The sequence below is a fragment of the Miniopterus natalensis genome (assembly GCF_054644295.1).
Source record: "Miniopterus natalensis isolate mMinNat1 chromosome 9 unlocalized genomic scaffold, mMinNat1.hap1 SUPER_9_unloc_1, whole genome shotgun sequence".
Taxonomy (NCBI): domain Eukaryota; kingdom Metazoa; phylum Chordata; class Mammalia; order Chiroptera; family Miniopteridae; genus Miniopterus; species Miniopterus natalensis.
The window spans coordinates 273,286-295,724 of record NW_028269916.1 but is presented as its reverse complement, the minus strand read 5'-3'; the positions used below and the strand labels follow the sequence as shown (position 1 = coordinate 295,724).

General features: G+C 46.2%; 1 protein-coding gene and 1 non-coding gene across 3 annotated transcripts in view; both read right to left on the bottom strand.

The window, feature by feature from the left end:
* KDM4A (lysine demethylase 4A) overlaps positions 1-22,226 on the bottom strand; it is a 38,695-nt gene extending 16,469 nt beyond the window's left edge. Inside the window, exons 1-11 of one of the 2 annotated variants that reach the window (XM_016199224.2) lie at positions 22,121-22,226; positions 19,302-19,478; positions 18,463-18,638; positions 15,675-15,789; positions 14,275-14,468; positions 12,170-12,219; positions 11,318-11,421; positions 10,532-10,669; positions 9,637-9,875; positions 8,613-8,812; positions 7,217-7,584 (exon numbers count right to left, since the gene is read on the bottom strand). In XM_016199224.2, the coding sequence (XP_016054710.2) occupies positions 7,217-7,584; positions 8,613-8,812; positions 9,637-9,875; positions 10,532-10,669; positions 11,318-11,421; positions 12,170-12,219; positions 14,275-14,468; positions 15,675-15,789; positions 18,463-18,638; positions 19,302-19,439 (1,722 nt within the window). In that variant the 5' untranslated portion in view covers positions 19,440-19,478; positions 22,121-22,226. Of the gene's footprint in view, positions 1-7,216; positions 7,585-8,612; positions 8,813-9,636; positions 9,876-10,531; positions 10,670-11,317; positions 11,422-12,169; positions 12,220-14,274; positions 14,469-15,674; positions 15,790-18,462; positions 18,639-19,301; positions 19,479-21,838; positions 21,883-22,120 lie in introns of those variants that run through there. The other variant, XM_016199225.2, reaches the window with a different exon arrangement.
* LOC148090360 (U6 spliceosomal RNA) lies at positions 9,229-9,332 on the bottom strand. Its single transcript, XR_015713828.1, has one exon. It is a non-coding gene; the product is annotated as a U6 spliceosomal RNA (small nuclear RNA).
* Positions 22,227-22,439: the final 213 nt, after the last annotated feature.

Below are 22,439 nucleotides of genomic sequence, written 5' to 3'. Positions count from 1 at the left end.
GTTCTGAACCACACAGATTAGTGCCAGTGTCTCCAAATGTACATCAAAAAGGCCCTCAAGAGCCTCCATCAGAGTCAATGGGCAGGGCCCTAGGCCCTGCCTCCATTCCAACCAGAACAGCCCCACTTTAGATTTACATTTTTTTAAATGATTAAGATTTCACTTAAACAAAGGGTTCTTTGGCTAAAACAAACTGGAAAACCCATACTCACCAAATTTGATAGCGCTATCATAAAAATAAAAAATTTCAGGACACGCACCCCAACCTACATATACTTACTAATGAATTACAGATACTAAGATACTTATACACATTTTAAAACAAAAACAGGCTTATAAAAGCATTTTTTAAGTTCCATTATTTTACTCCTGCATCCTAATAACCTTGCATTCCCCACTCTGAACACCACCTAGACAGCAGGCCTAAGCCTGGGAAGTGGCAGAGACTGGGAAGTAAAAGAAGGAAGATAAAGGAACCAGAAGTGGTGGGGATTTCTGGCCTGAGTCACCATGGGAAAGCGGGAGTAGTAATAAGGTGAAACATGCTGCACGTGGTTCACAAGGCCCATATTTGTGGGTCCTTCATTTGGCCCAGAGGCTTAATAAGAAATTTAAACAAGGATTCCGGAGGTTTAGACAAGAGGTCAGAGTAAGAGCTATGGACCTGGGAATCCTCAGCATCAGGTTCAGAACTAAAATCATGGGAGTGACTAAGGTTATCTATGGAAGATAAGTTGACTGGAGCCCACGCCCTCCAGGACAGGAGGAAGAAGGGAGAGAAGGAGGAGAATTGGAAGCAGATAGGTGAGAAGAAGAAAAGCAAGCAAGGAGGGGAGGGCTGCCAGAAGGGACAATCAGGGGGGACAAAGAATACAGAACTGCTGAGCAGAAAGTGGCCAATGGACTGGGCAAGGGGGGAGGGGTCAGCATTTTTTTTGAGATAAATTCCAGCAGGCAGAGGTAAGGAGCTAAGGAGGAAATACATCATAGAAGCTATTTTCAAAAAGAGCAAGGGAAGGAATGAGATTATAGCTTGAGAAGGAAATTTCCTCCAACTACACTTTAGGATAGGGGCTATGTATGGTTTGCTGAGAGGAAAGAAGCTTGTGAAAGGAGAGATATTAGGATAGGTGGTAAATAGAATGGTCCCCCCAAAATGGCCAGTCCTAATCCCTGTGAATATGTTAGCATGACAAAAGGATTGTTAAAGTTGCTAATTAGAGGGCCCGGAAAGTGAGATAATCCTGGATTATCCGGGTGGGCCCAACAGAATCAAACCTTGCTTAACAATGAAGTCAGTGTCTGTGATGTGATATGAGAAAGACTTGGCTGGGATGTTGCTGCCTCTGAAGATGGAAGAGGGCCACAGGCCAGGGAAAGTGGGTGGCCTGCAGAAGCCGGAAAAGGCAAGGACACCACTGTCAGCTTAGAGCCTACAGGAAGGGCTGCAGTCCTATGGACACCTTGACTTTAGCACAGTGAGGCCCATTTCAGACTTCTGAACTGAACAACTAGAAGATAATAAATTTGTGTTGTTTTAAGACTTTAAGTTTGTGGTTAACTTGTTAAAGCAGCAAGAGAAAATAAATATGGGTAGGAAGGGAGACAGACCACTTTATAGGTCCAAGTACTGGAGGAAGTAGAGGGGTCAAGATCAAGAGCCCCAGAGTGCAGCTCTGGGAAGAGGAAGGCGCCTTTCTTCACATGTTTAGTCAGAGGGCCTCCTATACACCCAGCACCCGTGCCCAGCATACACGCTTGGTGTTGTGGCAATGCAGAGACAGGTGAGATGTCATCTCCAACCTCGAGGAGCTTATGACCCAGCAGAGGGAGGCCTGGTGTCCAAGTCTAAAGTCTGTGCCCTTCCACTACTGTCATGCCCTTGACTAAGGTAGTCAGGTCTATTTAAATTTGAAGACCTTCCCATATTCTCATCTGCTAAATGCTCCTCCTGCTACAGGGCATCCGCACCATTCCTCAGTGTGGCCTCTCCCTACAACGTTCTCCAAATTCTAAATTCCCTCAGCATATAGCAGAAACCCCATTCAACCAACGAGCTGTGTGTACTCAGGCGAGTAGCAACCCACTAATAAAATGGGGGTGTGGAGTGCTGCCCCACAGGGCCCTTTGTGAGGATGGAGGGGAGAGCATGTAGCATCTCCCAGGCCCCTGCCCGAATGAGAGCTGGAGCTCAAGCCCTCCACCCCCATGCCTCTGCGTCTCCTTCTAACATTGGGCACCCAGAGTCAAAGTCAATGTTCCTTACAGAGGAGAATCAGTTATTCTCTCCTTGTCTTCCAAGGTACTTAAACAAGAACTTTTGCAGCCAACACATTACTGTGGCCCAGTGTGCACTTGAATGAAACCTCTATGGCTTTGGTGCTTCAACAGTCAGACAACCAAGGAGCCTTTACCAGGGCCCTTGACATAAGACAGTGGCACATAAACTGACTAGCAAGAGCCCCAAATTACACCTTGGGGGGTTGTTAAAGTGGGGAGGGGGTGAGGCACACAGGGTGCTCTTAGAAATCCAGCTGTTTCCAAATACAGATACAGTGCTGTTAGACTTCTCGAGGGACAGGCAAAGTGGTTCAGCCTCTGCCCCCAGCTTGACTGTCAGTCCCCCATTCCACCTTGTCAATTAATCCGAATGTCAGCTTCTCACTAAAACTAAATTTCCATTCCTTCCTCTCTTACAGAAAGCTCACGGGCCAAGCCCTGGGGACCATGCTAGTGCCTCAAGAAGTGAGGCTGAGTGTGGCACAGGGCCTGGGCTCCTAGTGATCTTCCTCACCAACCTAGGGTAAATGTACTGAGACCAAAGCAGAGTGTCATAAAAAAGAAACCAAGTGCTAAAGGGACTCAACAGAGAAAGGAAGAGAAGTAGATGGGAAGCAATGAAAGGTTTCTGAGAGTGGTGACTTTTGCAAAGGGCTGCACTCCAGTGAGCAAAAACAGGTATCTGACTTTTCCAGGAGACCCATGGAGACACTTCCCTATCTCCCACCTCGACGCCACCTGCAGCCTGGTGATAGCTGCAAGACAATGTGAATGCAGTTAAGGCCACTGAACTGCATACTAAAAAATGGCTGAAATGACAGGTTTTATGTCATGTATATAGTATTTTATCACTATTAAAAACAAATGGACCCAACCTCAGCCATCCCTTCCTGTCTCCACTTGTGCTGGAGAGCCCACCCGCCCTCCCGCTTAGACCTACGGGATCCAGTCTCTCCCCGGGCCCCCATTACCTCAAGACTCCCGCCCTGCTCGGCTCTCCCCGTTGCCGGAGGCAAACTCGGCCACAGCTCCCACTGCTGCCAATCCTCCTCCTTCCCCAGCTGTGGGCACACTCCTAGCTCGTCCTCCTACTTCAAAACCGCTGGCTTCGCCTCCTTCCTGCGCCCTCTACCTCCACCCAGTGAAAACTGTCCTCATGCTTCGCACGAGCTCTTTCTTGCCCACAACATCCACCTGGTGACTCCCAGAGGACCCTTCCTGAGCTTCAGATCTGTGCGGACACATCTCCACGGCCTACCTCACGGGCAGGGCCCGCTCCACGCACCCCGGGAGGAACTCACCTCCTGAGCCACACCCGACCATATACCCCTTCACTTTTCTTATACTCTCTACCTTCCACTGATGCACACCATCCATCCAGTAACTCCAGCCAGAATCCCAAGTCAACCCCTGTACTGCCTCTTACTTGGTCCACGGCGAGCCCCCCAATCCTATGCTCTTCCCTTCTGAGCAACTCGAGTCAGCCTCCTACTCCCCCACCGCTGCCTCCACCCAGCTCAGGTCCGCAAAACTCTGCTTCCAGGCTAAGGAATGGGTTTCAAATGGGTTTCCTTATTGCAGATCTTTTTTCCTCCTTTCCTGAAGTAGAAGTAACATGTTAATCACAAAAAATATTCAAACAATTTATAAATGCAGGAAGTGAAAATAATCCATAATTCCATCAAGAGAACCTCTGCTGTTTCTAATTTTGCCTTCTTCCTCCACTCAAAAAACCTTTATACTGCTCCCAAAATGATCTTCCAAAACATCAGTAAAGAGCTTAAAAAACTCTTCATTGCACAATCTAAAGAACTGACATGGTCTCTTGATTAAGTCAATGGTGGGGAAAAGGGAATGCTGCCCTGGAATAAGGTAGAATTAAGATACAATAAACAAATGTAAAGTGTGAGACTAGATTAAACCTTAACTCAAACAAAACTACCATAAAAATAATTTTTAGACAATTGGGAAATTTTAATTAGAGTGGGTATTAGATGATGCTAAAGAAGTTTTGTAATGTTGGTAGGAGTAATAATGGCATAATAATTAAGAAAATATCCATATTTTTTAGATACACACTAAAGTAGGGGGAAAAAATGACACAATTATTTCAGATTTGCTTTAGGATACTTCAGTAAATAAGAAACGATGATGCAAATGTAGCGAGATACGGACAACTGTCAGATCTAGGTGATGAGAATTTGTGGGTTCACCACATTCCTGTGTACACATCTTTGTGCACTTAAAAAATGTACCATGGAAATCTTCAGTCTCCAAAAACACATGGTGGGGAATCTCCCACTGCTCCCCACACCACAACTCTAAATTGCTTCACAAAGCTGAACCACCCTGATCTGGGTCCTGACTCACCCTCTAACACTTCCTAGGCCTCTCCAGTCCCATATGCCTGAGACAAATGGAACCACTGTAGACCCCTCCATGTGCTCTGACCTTGGCATGAGCTACCATCACCATGCAGAATACTCTCCTTTCGCAGATTCCCTTTCCAATTTCATTCTGCCCACCTGGCATGCTCCTGCCAACCTCAGCCTAGCTAAAATTCTTCCTTCTCTGCAGTCTCCCTGAACACTGCACCCCAACCCCGGACTGAGCTGCTAACTCTTCTGCTTGTGCCACAACATGGATCTCTAAATACTAGAATTATTTACTCCCATCTGTCAACTAGTCTAGCCTGTGAGCTCCTTGAAGGAACAGAACTAGCCCAGAGTAGGCATGCCATAAATGACGACAGAGTAAACCGAAGAGGCAGGCAGCTAAGATATTTTTAGAGAAACTGAAGAAGTTCAAAGATGCCAACACATCAAAGGGGGTGGGGGAGGGATGGTTGGTGTGCAGTGGAGAAGGGTATCATCACACAACCGCTAAGAACTCCATACAGGAATGAAAAGGAGCCAGGAAGGCACTGACCGGTTTATCAGCAGGGGTTGAGCGAGGCATGTTGGAGAGCAGCCTCCTTCCTTGGCGTATTTCCCCTGGAGGGATCCCTGGCTTTTCTCCCAGCCCTGGGATATTAGTGAGCTTCACTTAGCTAGGGTCTGCCTCTGGCAGGAGTGCATTCTGGTCTGTGTCCACAACACACAGAAGGCAAGTGGGAAACACTCTGCTGCAACGAGAGGGGCCTGCATCCTCCAGGACAGCCTGTGACTAGGAAGATAATCTGCCTCATTGAGGGTAAATGAGCAGTAGGGCCATTTGGCCACAGGTTAAAAATCCACTTTCTTCAATCATTTTAACTGGTAACAAAGTGACACTCTGAGTGCCATACGATGGACTTCTATATCCATTACTTTATGGTTCCTAATTTGGGAGAAAAAAGATAGTTGTTGCCCTGGCCAGGCAGCTCGGTTGGTTAGGGTGTCATCCCAATACGCCAAGGTTGCAGGTTCGATCCCCCATCAAAGGCACATACAAGAGTCAACCAATGAATGCATGGAACAACAAATAAATGTTTCTCCCTCTCTCTCTAAAAATCAGTAAATATTTTTTAAAAAGAAGAGATGGGTGTTATTATCAGCTCCTCCCCCCAAAAAACCCACAAAAAACTTGACTCTGTGGTTCGATTAATGAAGCAGTAATATATAGTCTAAGCAATGCATATGAAGTATTCAGTATAAAATAAGTCTTTGCTATTGTCAGCTGCTTTTGTGGATGTGACTGCAACTGGAGGCCAGAAAGTCAAGACATTGCAGAGAGGAACAGCGGGACCTGTGGTATGAAAGCAGGACGAACAAGAGGGCACAGAGCTTTGTGAAGAAAGAATGCCTCAATGCGGCAAAGGGGAGTATAAGGGATTCCAGTTTCCAAGCAGAAAAGCCCTCTCCTGTGGGAGCTGCCATACAGAGACGGGGAGCAGCACTCCAAGGCCAGGAGGACACAGAGCAGGCGTCAGCACGGGCCTGCGCCCACTGCGGGGGGAGGGGCACCTGAAAACATGAAGTCTACAGACAATGAACCCTGAGATGCAGGGAGGGCAGAAAAAAAATTACATGGATATTAAAAACAGGACAAACCAACCACAAAAAGGCACTAGTGGGAAAAGTAGAGGGAGTTTTAATATGGACTGTTAGTATTTCAAAGAGAAGATAAAGTCAATACGCCAAATGTTAATACACAGACAATAAGTATACGTAAGGGGCTTCTGAATATACTTGAGAAATGTTTCTTAATAACTTTTAAAAGATATATTCTCAAAAATAAGGTAAGGAGATGGGGAATAAAGAAGACCTTCTGCACTGACTACTGTCCACCCACCCCCACCCAAGGCTGCAACTTGACCCACCTAAGCTATGAGGCTGGGGAAGAAGCCATGTCACTTGGGTAGATGTGAGTACAGCTACATCCAACACAGCTCTGCTGTATCCCACTCAGATCCACCAGGAGTGTCTAGCAGGAAGCCTGAACAAACTTGTTCACACTGATGGCTTTGGGGATTCATCCTGGTCTCCAAAAGGATACTCTATCAACCAGGTAATTCTGGGAGATGAAAAATCATATGGGGTGGGATGGATTGGGGGGAAAGTAGAGGGAGAATTCTCATGGGCATCTACAGGGCAGACACAACTTGTAAGGAAAAAACTTGAATTTTAGAATAAGAGGCCATCTCATCCCCAACCCTCAGATATCTGCGCTGCATCCACTGCCACCCTAAGGCAAGGAGGGTCCAAGGGTGCAACCAATCATCCGCCACTGTCCCCAAGGCTGCAGGGCAATCCTTGGGAACAACAGTCACACAGAGATAAAGAGAAAGGAACTCCTTTCTGGAAGTAAGCCAATGCCAGCTGGCTTTCTGCTTGACACAGCAGACTGGACGTCCACCCTAAGGGCCTCTCCTGCCATCCTGGCCACTGTTGCAGCCCCGCCTCCACAGGGTCCCTCCCAGGCAGCTCATCCTCCAACTGCCGCCCACAGCCCATACCTCCGCCAGCTCCGGCTCGCTGACACTCCTGGTGGCGAGGCCCTTCTTCCGCACGCACGGCTCTCTCCCGGCGACACTGCCATCCCCCTTGGCATAGCTGTGCACAGTGAGAACTCCCGTCTGCCCGTGGGCTCGGCAGGACAGGGGCTCACTGGTCTCTGAATCAGAAGAAACAGAATCCTGTGATGAACTGGAGCCCAGGCTGGATGAGGATTTCTTTTTGGAGCCTGAGAAGACCAGGCGCCTCCCTGCAGAGGCAGGGTTCACAGAGAGATCCAAGGCGGCTGCTTCTGTCTCCTCCTCCTCCTCCTCCTCCAGCTTCACATTTTTAAGCTCTTCAAACTTGACTTCAGTGGAGTCAGGATAATCTGAAACACACATACATGTTGCACAGAGCCAACTCCTTCCCGCACAGCTGAACTTCGAGGCGGCAGAGAGGCAAAGCACACGGGTGGCGAGTGAGGGCTGGCCTTGAATCCCAGCGGCGACCTACAGCGTGCCTGTGTGACGAGGGGCTACCTGCTTACCCTCTCGGGGCCCCCAGTTTCTTCCTCTCTAAGGCGAAGGCACTACCAGGGTTCTGTGTATAAGACGGAGCACAGCCTGGCACACAGCAGACACTCAACTGACAGCTGCCATTCCTCAGAAGTCTTGCAGGAAATGAAGGCCTGAGCTCAGGAGAGACCTGGCACCCCCAGCCCAGGTCCCAGTCCACGGTGCTGCCTGGCTCTCAGCAGAGGTACTGACAAGGTACTGTCGATGCAGAGATTATTCAAGCCTGACTAGGGACTGATATAAGCCCCTCCCCAGGAAACCTACCCTCAACAACCAACCATCCAAGGGACTGCTCTAGAACACTGTGACCACACTAGTCCCTTCCTAAAATACAAATGGCTCCTCACGCCCCCAAGGGAGCAAACCTAAGACAGCAGGCAGTCCGCACATCCTCTCACTTCCATTTCTCTAGCCTCACCCCCTGGTAACACACCTGTCTGCCACCCTTCCGCCCCATATTCAAACGACAGGAAATCACTACCAACTCCCCACATTGCTTGTGTCCTTTCACACCTCCATTTCTTTTGCCCTTGCTACTCCTCTTGGGGATGCCCTTTCTCAGGCCCCAACTCTGTCTGCCTGGAAGATGCCTACTGATCTTGCACGAGTTGGGTGATCGTCACTTCACCAAAACCTTCATTGTTCCCCTGACCCCTCACCAGGCAAGGGGAGGGGCCTTTCCCCTATGTCCCCATCACCCTGTGTGTTCCTGACCGAAGTGCTCCTCACACTCAGACCTGTCTCTCCCCCTTTTCTTATTTGTGACTGTGCATTAAACATGGCATCTGACACAGAACAGAACACAGTTAGGGTTGGGAAGGAAACACCACAACCAACTGACCTGGGAAGGCGAGGCCATCCTCGACCTGCCGCACAGAGCTGTGGGTGGGCCTCACGGGCGCGAGTGCAGCCTGGCACCCAGTCAGATAGTACTGGCTGGGATTCAGCTCCTCCTTGGGGAAGAGCTCGCTCTGACTGACCTCCTGTGGTATCTCAAGACAGACTCGGTGCCTCTTTGTCCCTATACGGTGCTTGGCGAAGCTGCAAGGAGAGCAAGCTTTTTAAAGGTCCACATGCACATCCGCTCACACAAACACATCCACACACAACCCAAAAGCGAGTGGCCGGAGCCTGGCAGGCCTGCTTCACGCTGAGGTGCCACCTCTTATAAATGGGACCTGAGACAAAGCACTTCACCCGAGTTGATCAAATGGAGATAGGAATATCACCACCCCTCACAGGCTTGATGTGAGGCTTGAGGAAAGGTGCGCAGAGTACGCGACAGCACCTAACATAAACTAGGTACCCCGTCAATGCCCCTCCTTTCTCCTCCACATGGCCCAGGATAATGATCCTTAGGGGACAGATCCTCTGGCTCAGACAGTGATGAGGCCGGCCAATGTCAACACCATTCCCTTGATCTCGAGAGTCTCACTCCCACACTCGTTTTTTAATTTTTAAATATGGAATGCTTCACGAATCTGAGTGTCACCCTTGCACAGGGGCCATGATAATCTCTGTAGTGTTCCCATCTTAGTATATGTGCTGCAGAAACAAGCTCCACTCTCCCCATTTTAGAAAGCTCTCATGATGATGAGAAAATGTGACTTCTCTGGCTCAGAGGGATCTGGGCCCTGGCACATGTGTGACACTCGCTCCAACAGACCACAGGCCCACCAACAGGTGCTATCACTCCTGGGAACAGCCGCCAGGGGGACCTAAATGCCCTTGCTCTGAGCATTTTGGAGCCTTTACCAAGAAAATTCCCTCAGCTGTGGCTCAAACACCCCTCTTAGAAACAGCCGCTTGGCAGGTTCTGGGGAGCTGCCCAAACGTCCCCTCACACAGCAGGGCTACTGGGTTACCTTCTCTTCAGGTCGCCCTCCTCAACCCCTTCCATGTCCTCCTCTGGGCACTCCTCCTCCTCTGCGGCCCTTGGGGGCAGCTCGCTCTCCTTAAGAAACTCAGCGGCTTCTGGTGTGGGCAGAGTATGATCGATGACTGTGCTGTCCTTCCCAGCTTTCCAAAGTTTGTACCTTTCTGGCTGGAACTTTCTCACAAATACGTCCATGGAGATCTTCACCATATCCTTTCTGCAGGAGCACTGTCACAAGTAACCAGAAGAACCTTAAGTGAGCACACTGCTTCCACCTGACACCATACCCATCTCCTCCTTCAGGCAGACAAAGGTACAAGACAGTTTAAAGCCAAACAGTTTAGGTTCACAGACTAAAGGCATATTGCAGAGTCTTTAGACGCAGAGAAGAGCAGGGCAGAGAATGTACGGCACTGGGCGAGTCCACCCAGGCACCAATAAGCATGCATGAGAACCGTTAGCGATGAAGCTCAGCACTAGACCCCAGATGGTCAACATCCACCTTCCCGTTGAGATCTCTCCAAACCAGGACCATACCTGCGAGTCTACTCCTGATCAAAGGTCCAGCCCTGCTGCTTCTCTCAAGTAAAAGTAAACCCCTAAGAATTTCTCAACAGAGAAATCCCAGAGTGGCTAAAGTAAGAAGTATCAATGTGTGTGTGTGTGGTTTTAATGCCTAATGGTCTTAATGGAAACCTCACTTTATACGTCCCATATCTGAACAAATTTTTAACAAACACAAGATGTTGGGCACTTCTGCACATTCTCAGCGACTTGGTTTCTGAATTCCAGAAGTTCAAAGACAAGCTCTAATCACCAGCCAGTGGACCTAACAAGAACCAGACAGTTTAGGCATAGAGGGACCAGAAGCCGAGCAGACTCACCAGCACTGCTTGTTTGCCATACTCAATCCACCGCCGTGTAGCAAAATTAGTAGACTCCGCGCAGTTGAAGCCATGGTTAAAGCCAGCGTGGTAACCGTAAGGGAATGTGATCATAAACTCTCCAGCTTCCTGAGTGACCTGAATAAGAGCAGACTTGAAGAGCTGCATCAAGTGGCAGAACTGGGGCTCTGAGCTCCAGCTCCGCCTCAACCTAGCTGAGTAACCAAAGACAAGCCATAAAAGCAGTGGGGTTGCCCCGCCGGGCGTGGCTCAGTGGTTGAGCGTTGACCTGGGATCCAGGCGATTGGGGTTTGATTCTTGGTCAGGGCACATGCCCGGGTTGAGGGCTGGATCTCCAGTGGGGGGGCGTGCAGGAGGCAGCCGATCAATGACTCTCTCATCATTGATGTTTCTAACTCTCTCTCTCCTTCTCCTTTCCTCTCTCTGTAATCAATAAAGATATATTAAAAAAAAAAAAAAAAAAAAAGCAGTGGGGTCTTGGTGTGTTCTGTAAAATGCAAAGCCCAACACGTCAGATGCCATGACTGTAACAGCCATTCTTCCAAAGGAACCTGTTCACAGGGATGTGACTCTCCTCTGGTCCTGGGAAGGTACTGTAGCTCCACCTTTAATACCCTGATATCAAAGTGTCATTATACAGGTTCACTCTGGCCCACACATGGCACAGGGTAATGAACTAGAATAAAGCTCCTCTGTGAAACACAGATCAGAAAGGATGGTTTCTGGTGAGCCTAATAAGGACTTCCATATGTAAAATCAGCTCACCTTGTCAAAGGGAATTCCGTATTTCTTCAGCATTAAAGGGGAAATCAAGGTCATCTTATGGCGGAGAAAAGCCTCACAGCTTTGAGCACTTCCTGGGAAAAAGCCTGTTTAATTGAAAATAGGCATAAGTTAACAGTGCTCTATACTAGTTCTGTAACTAACATCACTATACACCTATGCGTCTCATCTGGCCAATAACAATGAGGACAAACCACCAACGTGATCTCCATGGCTCTTTCTAGCTTCAGACAGATTCTAAGATTCCACAATGAGCCTCTGGGCTCTTCCGTGTAGGCTGTTATGTGGGTAATCAAATTCTGTTTGGGGAACTGAGATGACCCAAGCAGCCTCTTTTCTTATAAAGAGCTTTGAAACTATTTAGGACCTTTCTCCATTTACCTGTATCCTCAGTCTTTTGTTAGTAACACATCTACTACAGAACAGACAACCTAAGCTCCCTTGAAATGGGCACTTGAGGAATAAATCTATCAAAACCCACTTAAAAGAATCAAAGCATTAAATAATTCAATTTTGACTTTTAACATTTGGGTTTCTGGCAGAAAACTCAGACCCAATATCACTGGTACACTGTCTCTGTTTAAATAAATCCATGCTTGATAAAACTGAGGCAAAGGCAGCCTAAGAAGGAATTATTAAGCCCTTCCCAGGACAAAGTGGGGACGGGCTCTCATTTTAGTTGTTCCATTAGGATAACCAACCCAGCAGTCTGGCTTATCCCCCACCTGCAGGCCTGGGAAAGGACGTGAGAATCTGTCCGCAGAGAATGGATGAGTTAAAGCAATGAGCTAACTCACAGGAGGCTCTGACCCAGCTACGGAGGAGACACAGTACCTTTGGCGAGGCGCTCCAACCGCTTCCCGTGCTCGGGGGGAACAGAGTACCTGCAATCACATAAAAGCAATCAATGGACACCGAACAGAGGCCAGAACAGAAGTGAAAAGGCTCATTCCCACTCTCAAAAGAGCTCAAAGTATCAGATTTTTCAACTTCCCAACTACAAAAACGAGAAAAGAATCTGGAGCAATGAATTAGATATTTGGGCAGAGGAGTGGGGAGCCCACAGAGAAGTGTGAGTGAATTTCTCTTTTATATTCATTCATTGACAAGACATTTGCTGAATATTTACCATGAGCCAGGATTTAGGTATGCACTCAATGTTGCTCTCCTTTATAATGTCATTAATGAAATGCAATGCAGTGAAATGCAATGAAATGAAACGGAAGGACAGCATGAAAGTGCTCTTGGCAGAGCCTGATGGAAAACACGGTAAAAATGGATTAGACACTTAGAGACCTGGCCCCATATCTGCTGCTGAACCCACTTCATTTCCCCTTCGTCTGCAGTTATACTGATTACCCAGTAATTACTCCTCCACCCAGAAGGTTATCTAGACACCACAGAAACTGCTCTTCATAAAAAACCCCAAAAAACCATGTAAGACGATTAAAAACTTTTGCAAAACTGCTAAACTTTGTACTCTGAAACTCACAGTAAGTCTATCTTAACCTTTATAATTGAGTCTAAAGATTATTCCACCACAAAAACTTCCCATCCCAAATAGCTTCATTATGAAACAAAACAGATGAAGAGTTGAGGAAATGTTTGTCACCTAAAGGACTTTGGGCAACCTTGCACAGAAATCTCGGAGGTCCCACTTCAGATGACCTAGAGTGTATGTAATAACCAGAAAACCTGTTCTCCACATGAGAACAGAAATCCAGTTTCAGGGAACTTTGGAGTGAACATAGTGAAGACACAAAAGCTGCATTTACAGATCCTAGAAGTCTAGCCAACTAAGGAAGGTAATGGGACAGTAGTTAGGAGGTAATCACAGGCTCAAAAAAAAATTTGCCCCAAGATTAGAACTGGAAAGTATTTGAAAGAAGAAAGGAAAACCCCTGGGAAGGGATGTGGAGTAAGATGCTGGAAAAGAAAACGAAGATGGATGCAGTTTCCACGACTCCCCATGACCTGGCCCATGCTGTTCCCTCTGGCCTCCTCATTCTCTCCCAGGTTTGTACACAGCACCCAAACCACTATGAACTTCCTCTAGTTCACCAAAGACATCACACTCTCTCAGCTTAGGATCTTTACACCTATTTTCCAACCACTTAGACATACTTCCCTCAGCCTCCTCTCTCCTGAACCCACCATCATCCCACCCAGCTACTTCCTCATTTGTTATGTCTCAGCTTAATTGTCACCTCCTTTGGGGGCAACCTCTATAATCCCTACCTCTCATGTACCCTTTCCATGTGGACCTACAGAATCCAACATTTCCCATCAGAGCTTTTCTCACCCCGTGTTATTTTCTCACTTTGTATCTCCTGTCTGTGTGAGGGTGGACACCTCATTTTTGTCATTCACTGCTGTTGCATGCAACACCTTCACTAAATGCTAAGACTGAGTGATGAGGGAGAGGGAGAACACGTCTTTGCCTCCCCAGCTAGACTGAGAACATCCTGGAGAGCAGGAAACATATGCTGAGTGGTCTTGCATCTCCTCTTGTGTTAAGTACACACTGCTGCTCACCAAATATTTTTTCCACAAGGAAAAGAAAGCTTCCTATCGCCTGAAGGCGTGACTCCAGACTTGGAAGTCAGCCTCTAAGAAATGCGTCAGGCCCGCTCAGAAAAAGAAATCAGAAAGCAGTGGGAGACTCTGGAATAGCCTCTGTGGCTCCCAGTCACTCAGCCAACTTATGCCTTCATACAGTGGTATGAACTTCCTTGCCCTCTAAAGCCTGCTACTCAAAAGGCAGCCTGAGCGCCAGAGCTCCAACAGCATCTCATCACTTGAAAGTATGTTTAAAATGTAAAATGCCAATCCCACCCCAAGCCTACTGAACCAGAGTCTGCATTTTAACAAGAACTGGAGGCATTTCCTATGCACATGAAAGCTGAGAAGCACCAGTGCCAACTGCACGCTGACTTTACCAGGACTTTGGTTCTCCGAAGTGCAGGTAATTGATGCTGTACAGGTCCATGTCTTCAGTGTGCCAGGCGAAGGACGTCTTCCACATACCAAAGTACAGGTATGGGGTGTTCACACCCTCAATGGTGATCCCACTCTCCTTTTCCACCAAGTCCAGGATTGTTTTCAGCCGGCCAATATTCCACTCATCAACATGCTACAAAGGAAATGACAGTCCGGGGCAAGTCATAATGAATATAAACTGAGGCTCTGAACCTACAAATCATGGAGTAGGTCATAGGTGAGCTGTCACCTCTAGCAAAGATGTGGGGTAATGTCAAAACAGCATGGGCATGAAGATCATAGCATGCCTCACGCACTCTTCAGGGCCACCCCTGGAAATGATGCCATTATACCTCTGAAAGGCAAATACCACCGGTGAACACTAGTGTATGAAAGATGAGTAAAAAGGTGACAGCCACCTGTTCTAAACCCCAGGGAGAGTGTTTAAATGGAAGCTAAAGAAACTTATTCAAAAGAGGAAAAACCTCTTAAACCATAAGAAAATACAAAAGATGGGCATGAACTAGACCAGTTTGTGACTTTTTTTAGCCCCAATTTCCACTGAGCAGCATTTTTAGTAAAAAAGTGTCTCCCAACTCCTTTTCCTGAGCTGTAATGGTCAGCTAGGAGCCCACCTCCTATGGCATGTTATGGATTATTATACCCTGCTTGTATCTCCCCATCCCAGGTCCTTTTAGTATCTTCCTGACATTAATGTCTCTCTGTTTCACTTCCCCACCAACCAAAAAACTGTCATTAACAAACTTGGAATTCACTTTTAAACTCCTTCCTTCTAATAATTTACAAAAACACTGGAATTAATCTGAGAGATAATCCCTGAAACGCCCTACAAATTTTTTAATCATCCAAAAAACCATTCCAAACATTCCTTCCTTTTACATCCCAAGCCAGTGCAATTTTTTTAAACAGCATGTGCTACAGAATCTTATCTGTGGGTTCAGAAAATCTAAATAAGTTTCTTTTCTTAAATATATATACTCCTTTCATTAGTCAGTGATCTTTTTTTCTGCAGAAACCGCACTGCCTCTCCCCCAACAATTCATTCAATGTGATCCCACCCTTTCAAGAACTCATCAGCTACCACCCACAGACTATTCTAACAGCTCTTGCAAAGAACACCACATCATCCGATTCACATGTAGAGTGGGAGAAGTAACATTCAGTCACATGCAAAAATGGTCCCCATTAAGTGAGCACAGCATATCAGCTGGTGGTGGATCATTCCTTTGTTCACCCACCCATTCAGCAAACAGCTTCTGGAGGCCTACTAAGTGCTGGGCAAATAAAAATGGCATTACATTACAAAAATACTGCACAGAGAGTTGCCAGTGAGTCTCACCTTTTCATAAAGAGTGCCATTCACATCTGCACCATAGATTGGGGGATTGAAAGTAAGATTTTTCCAGTATTTCCGTTCGAGCTCTTCAAACTCACTATAGCGTGGGGTACAGTACCTTTCAAAAGTAAAAGAAGTGTTAACCACTTACAAGGGACTAAACTCATTAGGCATTACAAACAGCATAAGACACAATCCCCTGTTCTACAAACAGCAAGATATTTCAAACAAATATTGCATAACCTTGGCCTTCAAGGCTCTAAGACACAGTAACTCCCTCAATATCCCTCCCATGAGCTCTGGGCCCAAGGAAGGTAATGTACATGAAGATGTATTGGCATCTTCCTTAAGAAGTATGGTATGTTCAACTCTTTGTAGAGAATCTATTAAAGCTACACCCCCCTAGAATCAGAAGTGGCCTGGCCACCAAGGTAGAAAATAGGCTTACAAACTTGTGAGATCCGAGAACTGCAAATACCTATACAGCCGACCCTTGAACAACATAGGTTTGAACTAGGCAGGTCCACTTAAACGTGGGTTATTTTTCTGTAAGTGTATTTTCTCTTCCTTATGATTTTCTTAATAGCATTTTCTTTTCTCTAGCTTACTTTATGGTTAAAATACAGTAAATAATACATAAACAAAATGTGTTAATAGACTGTGTATGTTACCAGTAAGGCTTCTGGTGAACAGTAGGCTATTTATTAGTAGTTAAGTTGGGGGAAGTAAAAAGTTATACTCTGATTTTTGACTTTACAGGGTGGGGGTGGGGATGCGGAGTCAATGCCCAAACCTGTACATTGTTCAAGGGTCAGATGTATACCCAGAGACAACCAAAACTCAACAGTCTGTGAAGAGCCGAAGCCCTGGCACAACATTATTTCCCTGCACTCAAGTGAAGGAAGTGGCTCTGAGGGCTCATGCCTCACTGCCAGCACCCAATCCAGCGGCTAACACTCAACAAATAATTGTGCTTACAAACAAAATAATTTAAAACAATTTAAAAATTATTACACAGTGATTTTAAAAAGAGTAACATATAAACCTAATAGGTATTTTAAAATGCACACTATAACTCGAATGGCAAAAAATATCAAGAGTGGATAGAGTGGAAGCGAAGGCCAAAATGAAATTGTATGGAGATAATGAGATAAGAAAAAAAAAATTTTACTTTAAATACTGGCTTACATATTATTGTCAACCTAATGAATAATAAAGTTTAGAACTCTAAAGTATCCTTTGAAATACAAATAACTCTTCTGCCTCCAACTGACCTGGCTTTATAAATTTCGATTTTTACCTACTGGGTTTTGCTGACCATGCAAATAGAAATCAAGGGTAAGAATTTGTCGTATTTCAGATGAAAAGAAAAGACACAGGACTGGTTAATTTAAAAAAGAAAGGAGGTATTGTGAAAGAAGAAAAGGCCTACCATATGTTGACAAGAAGAGAAGACAGGCACTGGAGGCTGAGGCCTCTGGTGGAAGCCCATGTGAAACAGAAAGCAGGTGTGCTTGGTACCGCCACCCCACACACGCACTGCACAGATAAAAATCAGACACAAAGGGTGACAAAGCCTTTCATCTGCAGAGCATGTCACACTTCTTCCACATGCCTGCACATAAATTATCTCACGAGACAGCAGGTTGGCCAGCATTATAGATGTTTTACGCATCAAGCTGTCAATAAAACTGGAAGACCATATCTAGAACTGTGATAAGCAAAAGGAAAAGAAGGCAAAGCATAGAAATAGAAAGAGCGAGATCTGATGTGAGAGAAATGATAAGGCGCATGAAGTCATGCCCCCAAAGTGTGAAGACTGGCAAGCTACAGATCTGGCTCTGGGCTCGTTCACAGTGAAGGCACAACATGTCTGAATGGCTGAAATCGAGACGCATAGATCAGTAAGGCTCGGGAGAAAATCTAGAAAGGGAAAAGGAAGGAATCCCTGTGGACGCTCAAAATTATGGAGCAGCATAGGAAGGGAGAAGATCCGAGGAAAGGGGTTAAGGAGCAGTGAGAGCTGATGAGGGATAGACAAAATTCATTCGCTATACACCTGAAGTCAAATGAGAGCTTGATGTTACGAACAGCAGAGAAAAACAACTGGGAACAGCAGGCCTAAACAAAGAAAGGCGTTTCTAACAGAAACAAGAATGTACAGGTGATGTAGAATGGAGTCAGAGAAAATGGCAACCCGCTTGGCAGTTGATTCACATCGAGTTAATGTCAAAATAGCAAGAAGACAGAGCTTTATGGGTAGTGAGGATTCTGAGCATGATTAAAGACAGAAGGATCCAGAAGGAAGAGCTTAGACTACTAAGGTCACTTTTAGATAAGCAGGCGATATCAATACATCTGGTAAAAGCTCCTTCTGAACCAACTCCAACGTTCTCCTTTGGAAATCTGCAACTTACCAGAGTCAGAAAGTGATTCTACTTTTGATGGAAAAACAATGGGATCACTTTACGTAAGCATATGGACAAGTTTAGACTGGGACAGCATACTGAGAGGAGGAAATGCTTCCATAAAAAGGTCAGAAAGGGAGACAGAAGCTATAGCTGAGGAAACTGGTCTTCAGTAGGACAGCAGCAGTCTTTTGTCTTTTTAAATTTATTTTCATTGTTGAAAGTATTACAGATGTCCCCTTTTCCCCCCTCCATTGATCTCCTCCACCTGGCATTCGCCCCGCACCCTCTCCAGGACAGCACCAGTCTTGAAGATAGCTATGAAGATAAGTTAGGTACTAGATGCTATGATAGGTTAAAGGAAGAAACTGGTTTTCACTCACTTGTCACTATTGGCTATCTTGCGAAACTCTCGGACAGTCATGGCTTTCTTCTGTATGTTGTACTGAGTAAAAAGGCCAGACTGCCCGGTCACCAGCTGCTGGATGGGAGCAGGAATGACCAGATCATCAATGTCATCATAGGACACTCGAGGCTTCCACTCCTTAGGAGGAACAACCTGTAGGGAACACAAGAAACAAAGAGACAGATCAGAAACCTGATGAGCTGGTCAGAGTCCAGGAAGTGTGTAGCCTGCTATCCAATATAACAGTCAATTTTACCAGAAAGTTACTTTCATTTAACCATGCTCATCTAAATACAGCAAGTCGCACTGTCATGTTAACGCTGATCCAGTTCTGCTGCCAACTAGCTGCCTGGTTGCCATTCCCTAACGTAAGTCATATTTGTTTCTCAGTCTCAGTGTCTTAACAGGTACCAAAAGAAGAGGTTAAAGAGCTGCTTCTCTCTCAATCGACAGAAAGTCCACATGGGAAGCCAAATTACTATCAGAATGCTGGCTGAGAGGGAAATGGCAACAAGGGAAGTTGAATGGCACAAGCACTCAATGACAGATAAAAATCCTCAAGCATCATCTCCACCTTGAGGATGGAAGCACCACAGCTTTACATTCCTTTTAAAGATTCCAAGCAGCTCTCCCACTACCTGAAAGAGAGATGCTTCAGATGTTAACAAAAGGAATTAACTTGCAAATAGGACAGCACATACTCAGCTCATCACCCTGCCTGGCTTTCAGTAAAACTCAGTTGTTCCAGCATTCATTTAGGAAGCCTTACTACTGCCCTGAGCACAAAAGCCATTGCTGAACAAGCCAACCCCTCACCTTGGCCAGCCCAGCCCGATGTGCTCCTTGGGATTCAATGTAGGCAATGTATCGACTGAAGTTCCGGAACTCCTCCATAGTCGGATAAAAGGTCATTATCCGAGCGCTGGGATTCAGGGTTTCAGATTCGGAAGCCATTTTCCCTCCTTTTTGAGGTCACTTTGGTCAGACAGGAGTCTGAAGAAATACATAAGAGCATAAAATTATATAAAATGTAACTAAAATTAAGTGCTGGGAATGTCAGTGCTGAAAACAGTAAAAGACAATTTAGAAATTCTTAAGAAGTATTAAGACCTCACACCTGGCCCTGGTGGGTGTGGTTCAGTGGTTAGAGCATCGCCCGGTGCACCAAAGGGTCATGGGTTCGATTTCCGACAAGGGCACATACCCAGGTTGAGGCTCATAGAGGAGGCAACCAATCAATGTTTCTCCCTCTCCCTCCTCTCTCGGATCAATGAAAAAACAAACAACAAATAAAACATATCCTAGGATGAAGATTTAAAAAAAAAAAAGACCTCACACCTGGAATCTGCCTCCAGATGTTATTTAAATGAACCAGAGACAGAAAAGGCTCTGTTTAAAAGAACCTGTCTATCAACGTTGCATGTATTCAAATCTCATTTAAATTGAGACATCGTTTAAGCTAATAAAGGAAATCTCAATTATTTGATTGTTGGTCCTATCTAACAGTACGGGCGGCCCTGCCCATAGTTTGCCCTTATCTTTTCAAGTTGCTCCCTTATTCACACCTTGCTAATTGCTTCTAAGAGTATTAACATAACATACTACAAGTAGATTTAAAAAGCAACCTATGGGCTCCCTTCTCAGGAACAGCTTTAAAATAGGATTATAGATCCCTAAGAAAAGTTACTTAGCTACAAGATTACAAAGTTTAATGTAATTAAAGTATTCTGAGCTCTGGTTGGGTAGCTTCGTTGGTTATGGTGTCATCCTGATACATCAAGGTTGCAGGTTCAATTTCCAGTCAGGGCACATATAAGAAGCAACCAATGAATGCATAAATAAAAGAAATAACAAATCGATGTTTCTGTTACTCTCTCTCTCAAATCAATAAATAAAATAAATTTAAAAAGTAAAGATATACTTTAAAAAAAGTATTTAGGTATTAGTAGCATGAGCTATGATTTTAAAAATTGTATCTAAACCAAAAGGCAGGTTCAGCAGTACTTAATGAAGTCAAGCTAGAGACTGGTTTAACTGCACTGTACCCAGAACTCAAACGACAAAATTTCAACAGGCAATAAACTGGCAATACAGGGCAAACTTCATAACTGACTGGAAAAGGGGAAATGCTTTGTTTTTCAATGAGGCCTCCAGCTAAGTGGGTACATTCCCATTACCAGGCACTACAAGAAATTACTACAACTGAATTAAGAACCAAGCATACCAGCTCAAAGAAGCCAGTCAAGAAGCACAAGGAAATTCTAGAACTCCCCCAATCTGGGCCCCAAAGCCACGGCAGTTCAGCTCCCAGAGTGCCCTTGAGAGCTAGAGAGCTCAGAAGGGAGGAAGCTGCCTCTAACCTGCCAGCAATCTAGTGACAGACTGGGAAGGCAGCAGGGAGCAGAACTAAGGTAAGAGAGAAGACAGCCCCCCTCCCATCTCTCAGGCTTCCATTTTGCCAAAAAGAAGTGTGCCCCAGCCAGGTGCTCTTCACGCACCTTGCCAAACCTTTGCATGACAGTGTACCATTATCCCTGTTTTACATATCAGGAAATCTGCCCATCATCAGTAAAGCACTCCTGGTGCTCCTTCCATTACTCTATGCTGCCTGCATAATAATCATCTCCACCTAGACTAAGCCCTTTAAAAGGGGAGATCCAAGTGTAGGGGAACCTGAAGTTTATTCCATTTTGAAGACGCTCTTTTCAAAAAAGATTACAAAATACCTTACTTTTGCAAATTTTACCAAAACATACTAATCGTGTGAAAGCTGTTAGGGTCCATTCTCAGTGTTGGGGCCCATCGCCTCTGACCTTATTCATCTTTGTGTGCCTAGAACCTGGAACAATGCACGGCATAGAGTAGGCACTCAGGAACTCTTGAATACCTGATTTCCTTGCCTTCACCTCTGTTGCTCATTCCCTTTCTTCAACCTCAGATTCCCTTCCCCCAATCAACTCCCTGGGGAAAGCTCCTGTTCCCTGACACCTTCCTTCTCCCATCCAGCAACAAAGCCTAGTGGTTTAAGAGCACCGGCTCCGGAGTCAAAGCAACTCTGAATACAGATCCGGTTTCTGCCTTTTATTAGCTGTGTGACCTTGGCTGTGTGAGTTGCCAGATCCTCAGTTTCTCCACCTGTAAGATGGGGATCCCAACCTCCTTGCTGGCAGGGTTGCTGTGATTAACTCAGATGATGCAAGCAAAATGCTAAGCACTAGGCCCGGTACTTAACCACTCTGTAAAGGCAGCTATTGCTAAGAATCACTTCAAACTCCTGCCCCCTCCCCTCTCCGCCGCTCCCGCGGGTATCACTCCCAAGACAGCCCCCAGCTCCCAAGGTCCCCGAACCTCACCGTGTAGAGAGGCCCAGCCCCTCCCGGCCCCGCCGCCTCGGCGAAAGGGGCCCCGCCGCAGGAAGAAAATACTGCCTAGTAGACCCGCCCCCCTTCCCGACGACCATTGGCTATAAGAAATTGGAAAGGACCAATCTCAGGACGCATTTTAAAAGCTCCTGCTTCCATTGGCTGAGAACCGTGCCCATCACTCACTCCCCTCACCCCTCACCCACCGGATCTCACGGTCAAGGCCAAAGCAGCAACAAATATAAAAAGATTCCAAAACCCTATGGTTCTCACCTATAGCCTACCGCCCCGGCAGGGCTAAGGCCCAGCTTCTGCTGCCGCCACCAGCCGATTCCACTGCTTTTCCTTCTAGCGAAGAACGGGGCTCCGCCTCCTCTAAAGTCGGTCTCCGCGCAGCCGCACAGATCCTCACAGAGTCAACCAATCCGAGGGCCACTGTAAGCCCTCAAACAACCAATGAGCACCCGCTGTAGGTGTCCCAAAGCCCGGGCGCATCAGTCCGCTCAGCCTATGAGCGTCCGCTCGGGCTGTTGCCAGGAGGAAACACTGTGCGGCTCGGCACCGCGGCCACTGAACGTCTCCGCTAAATGCG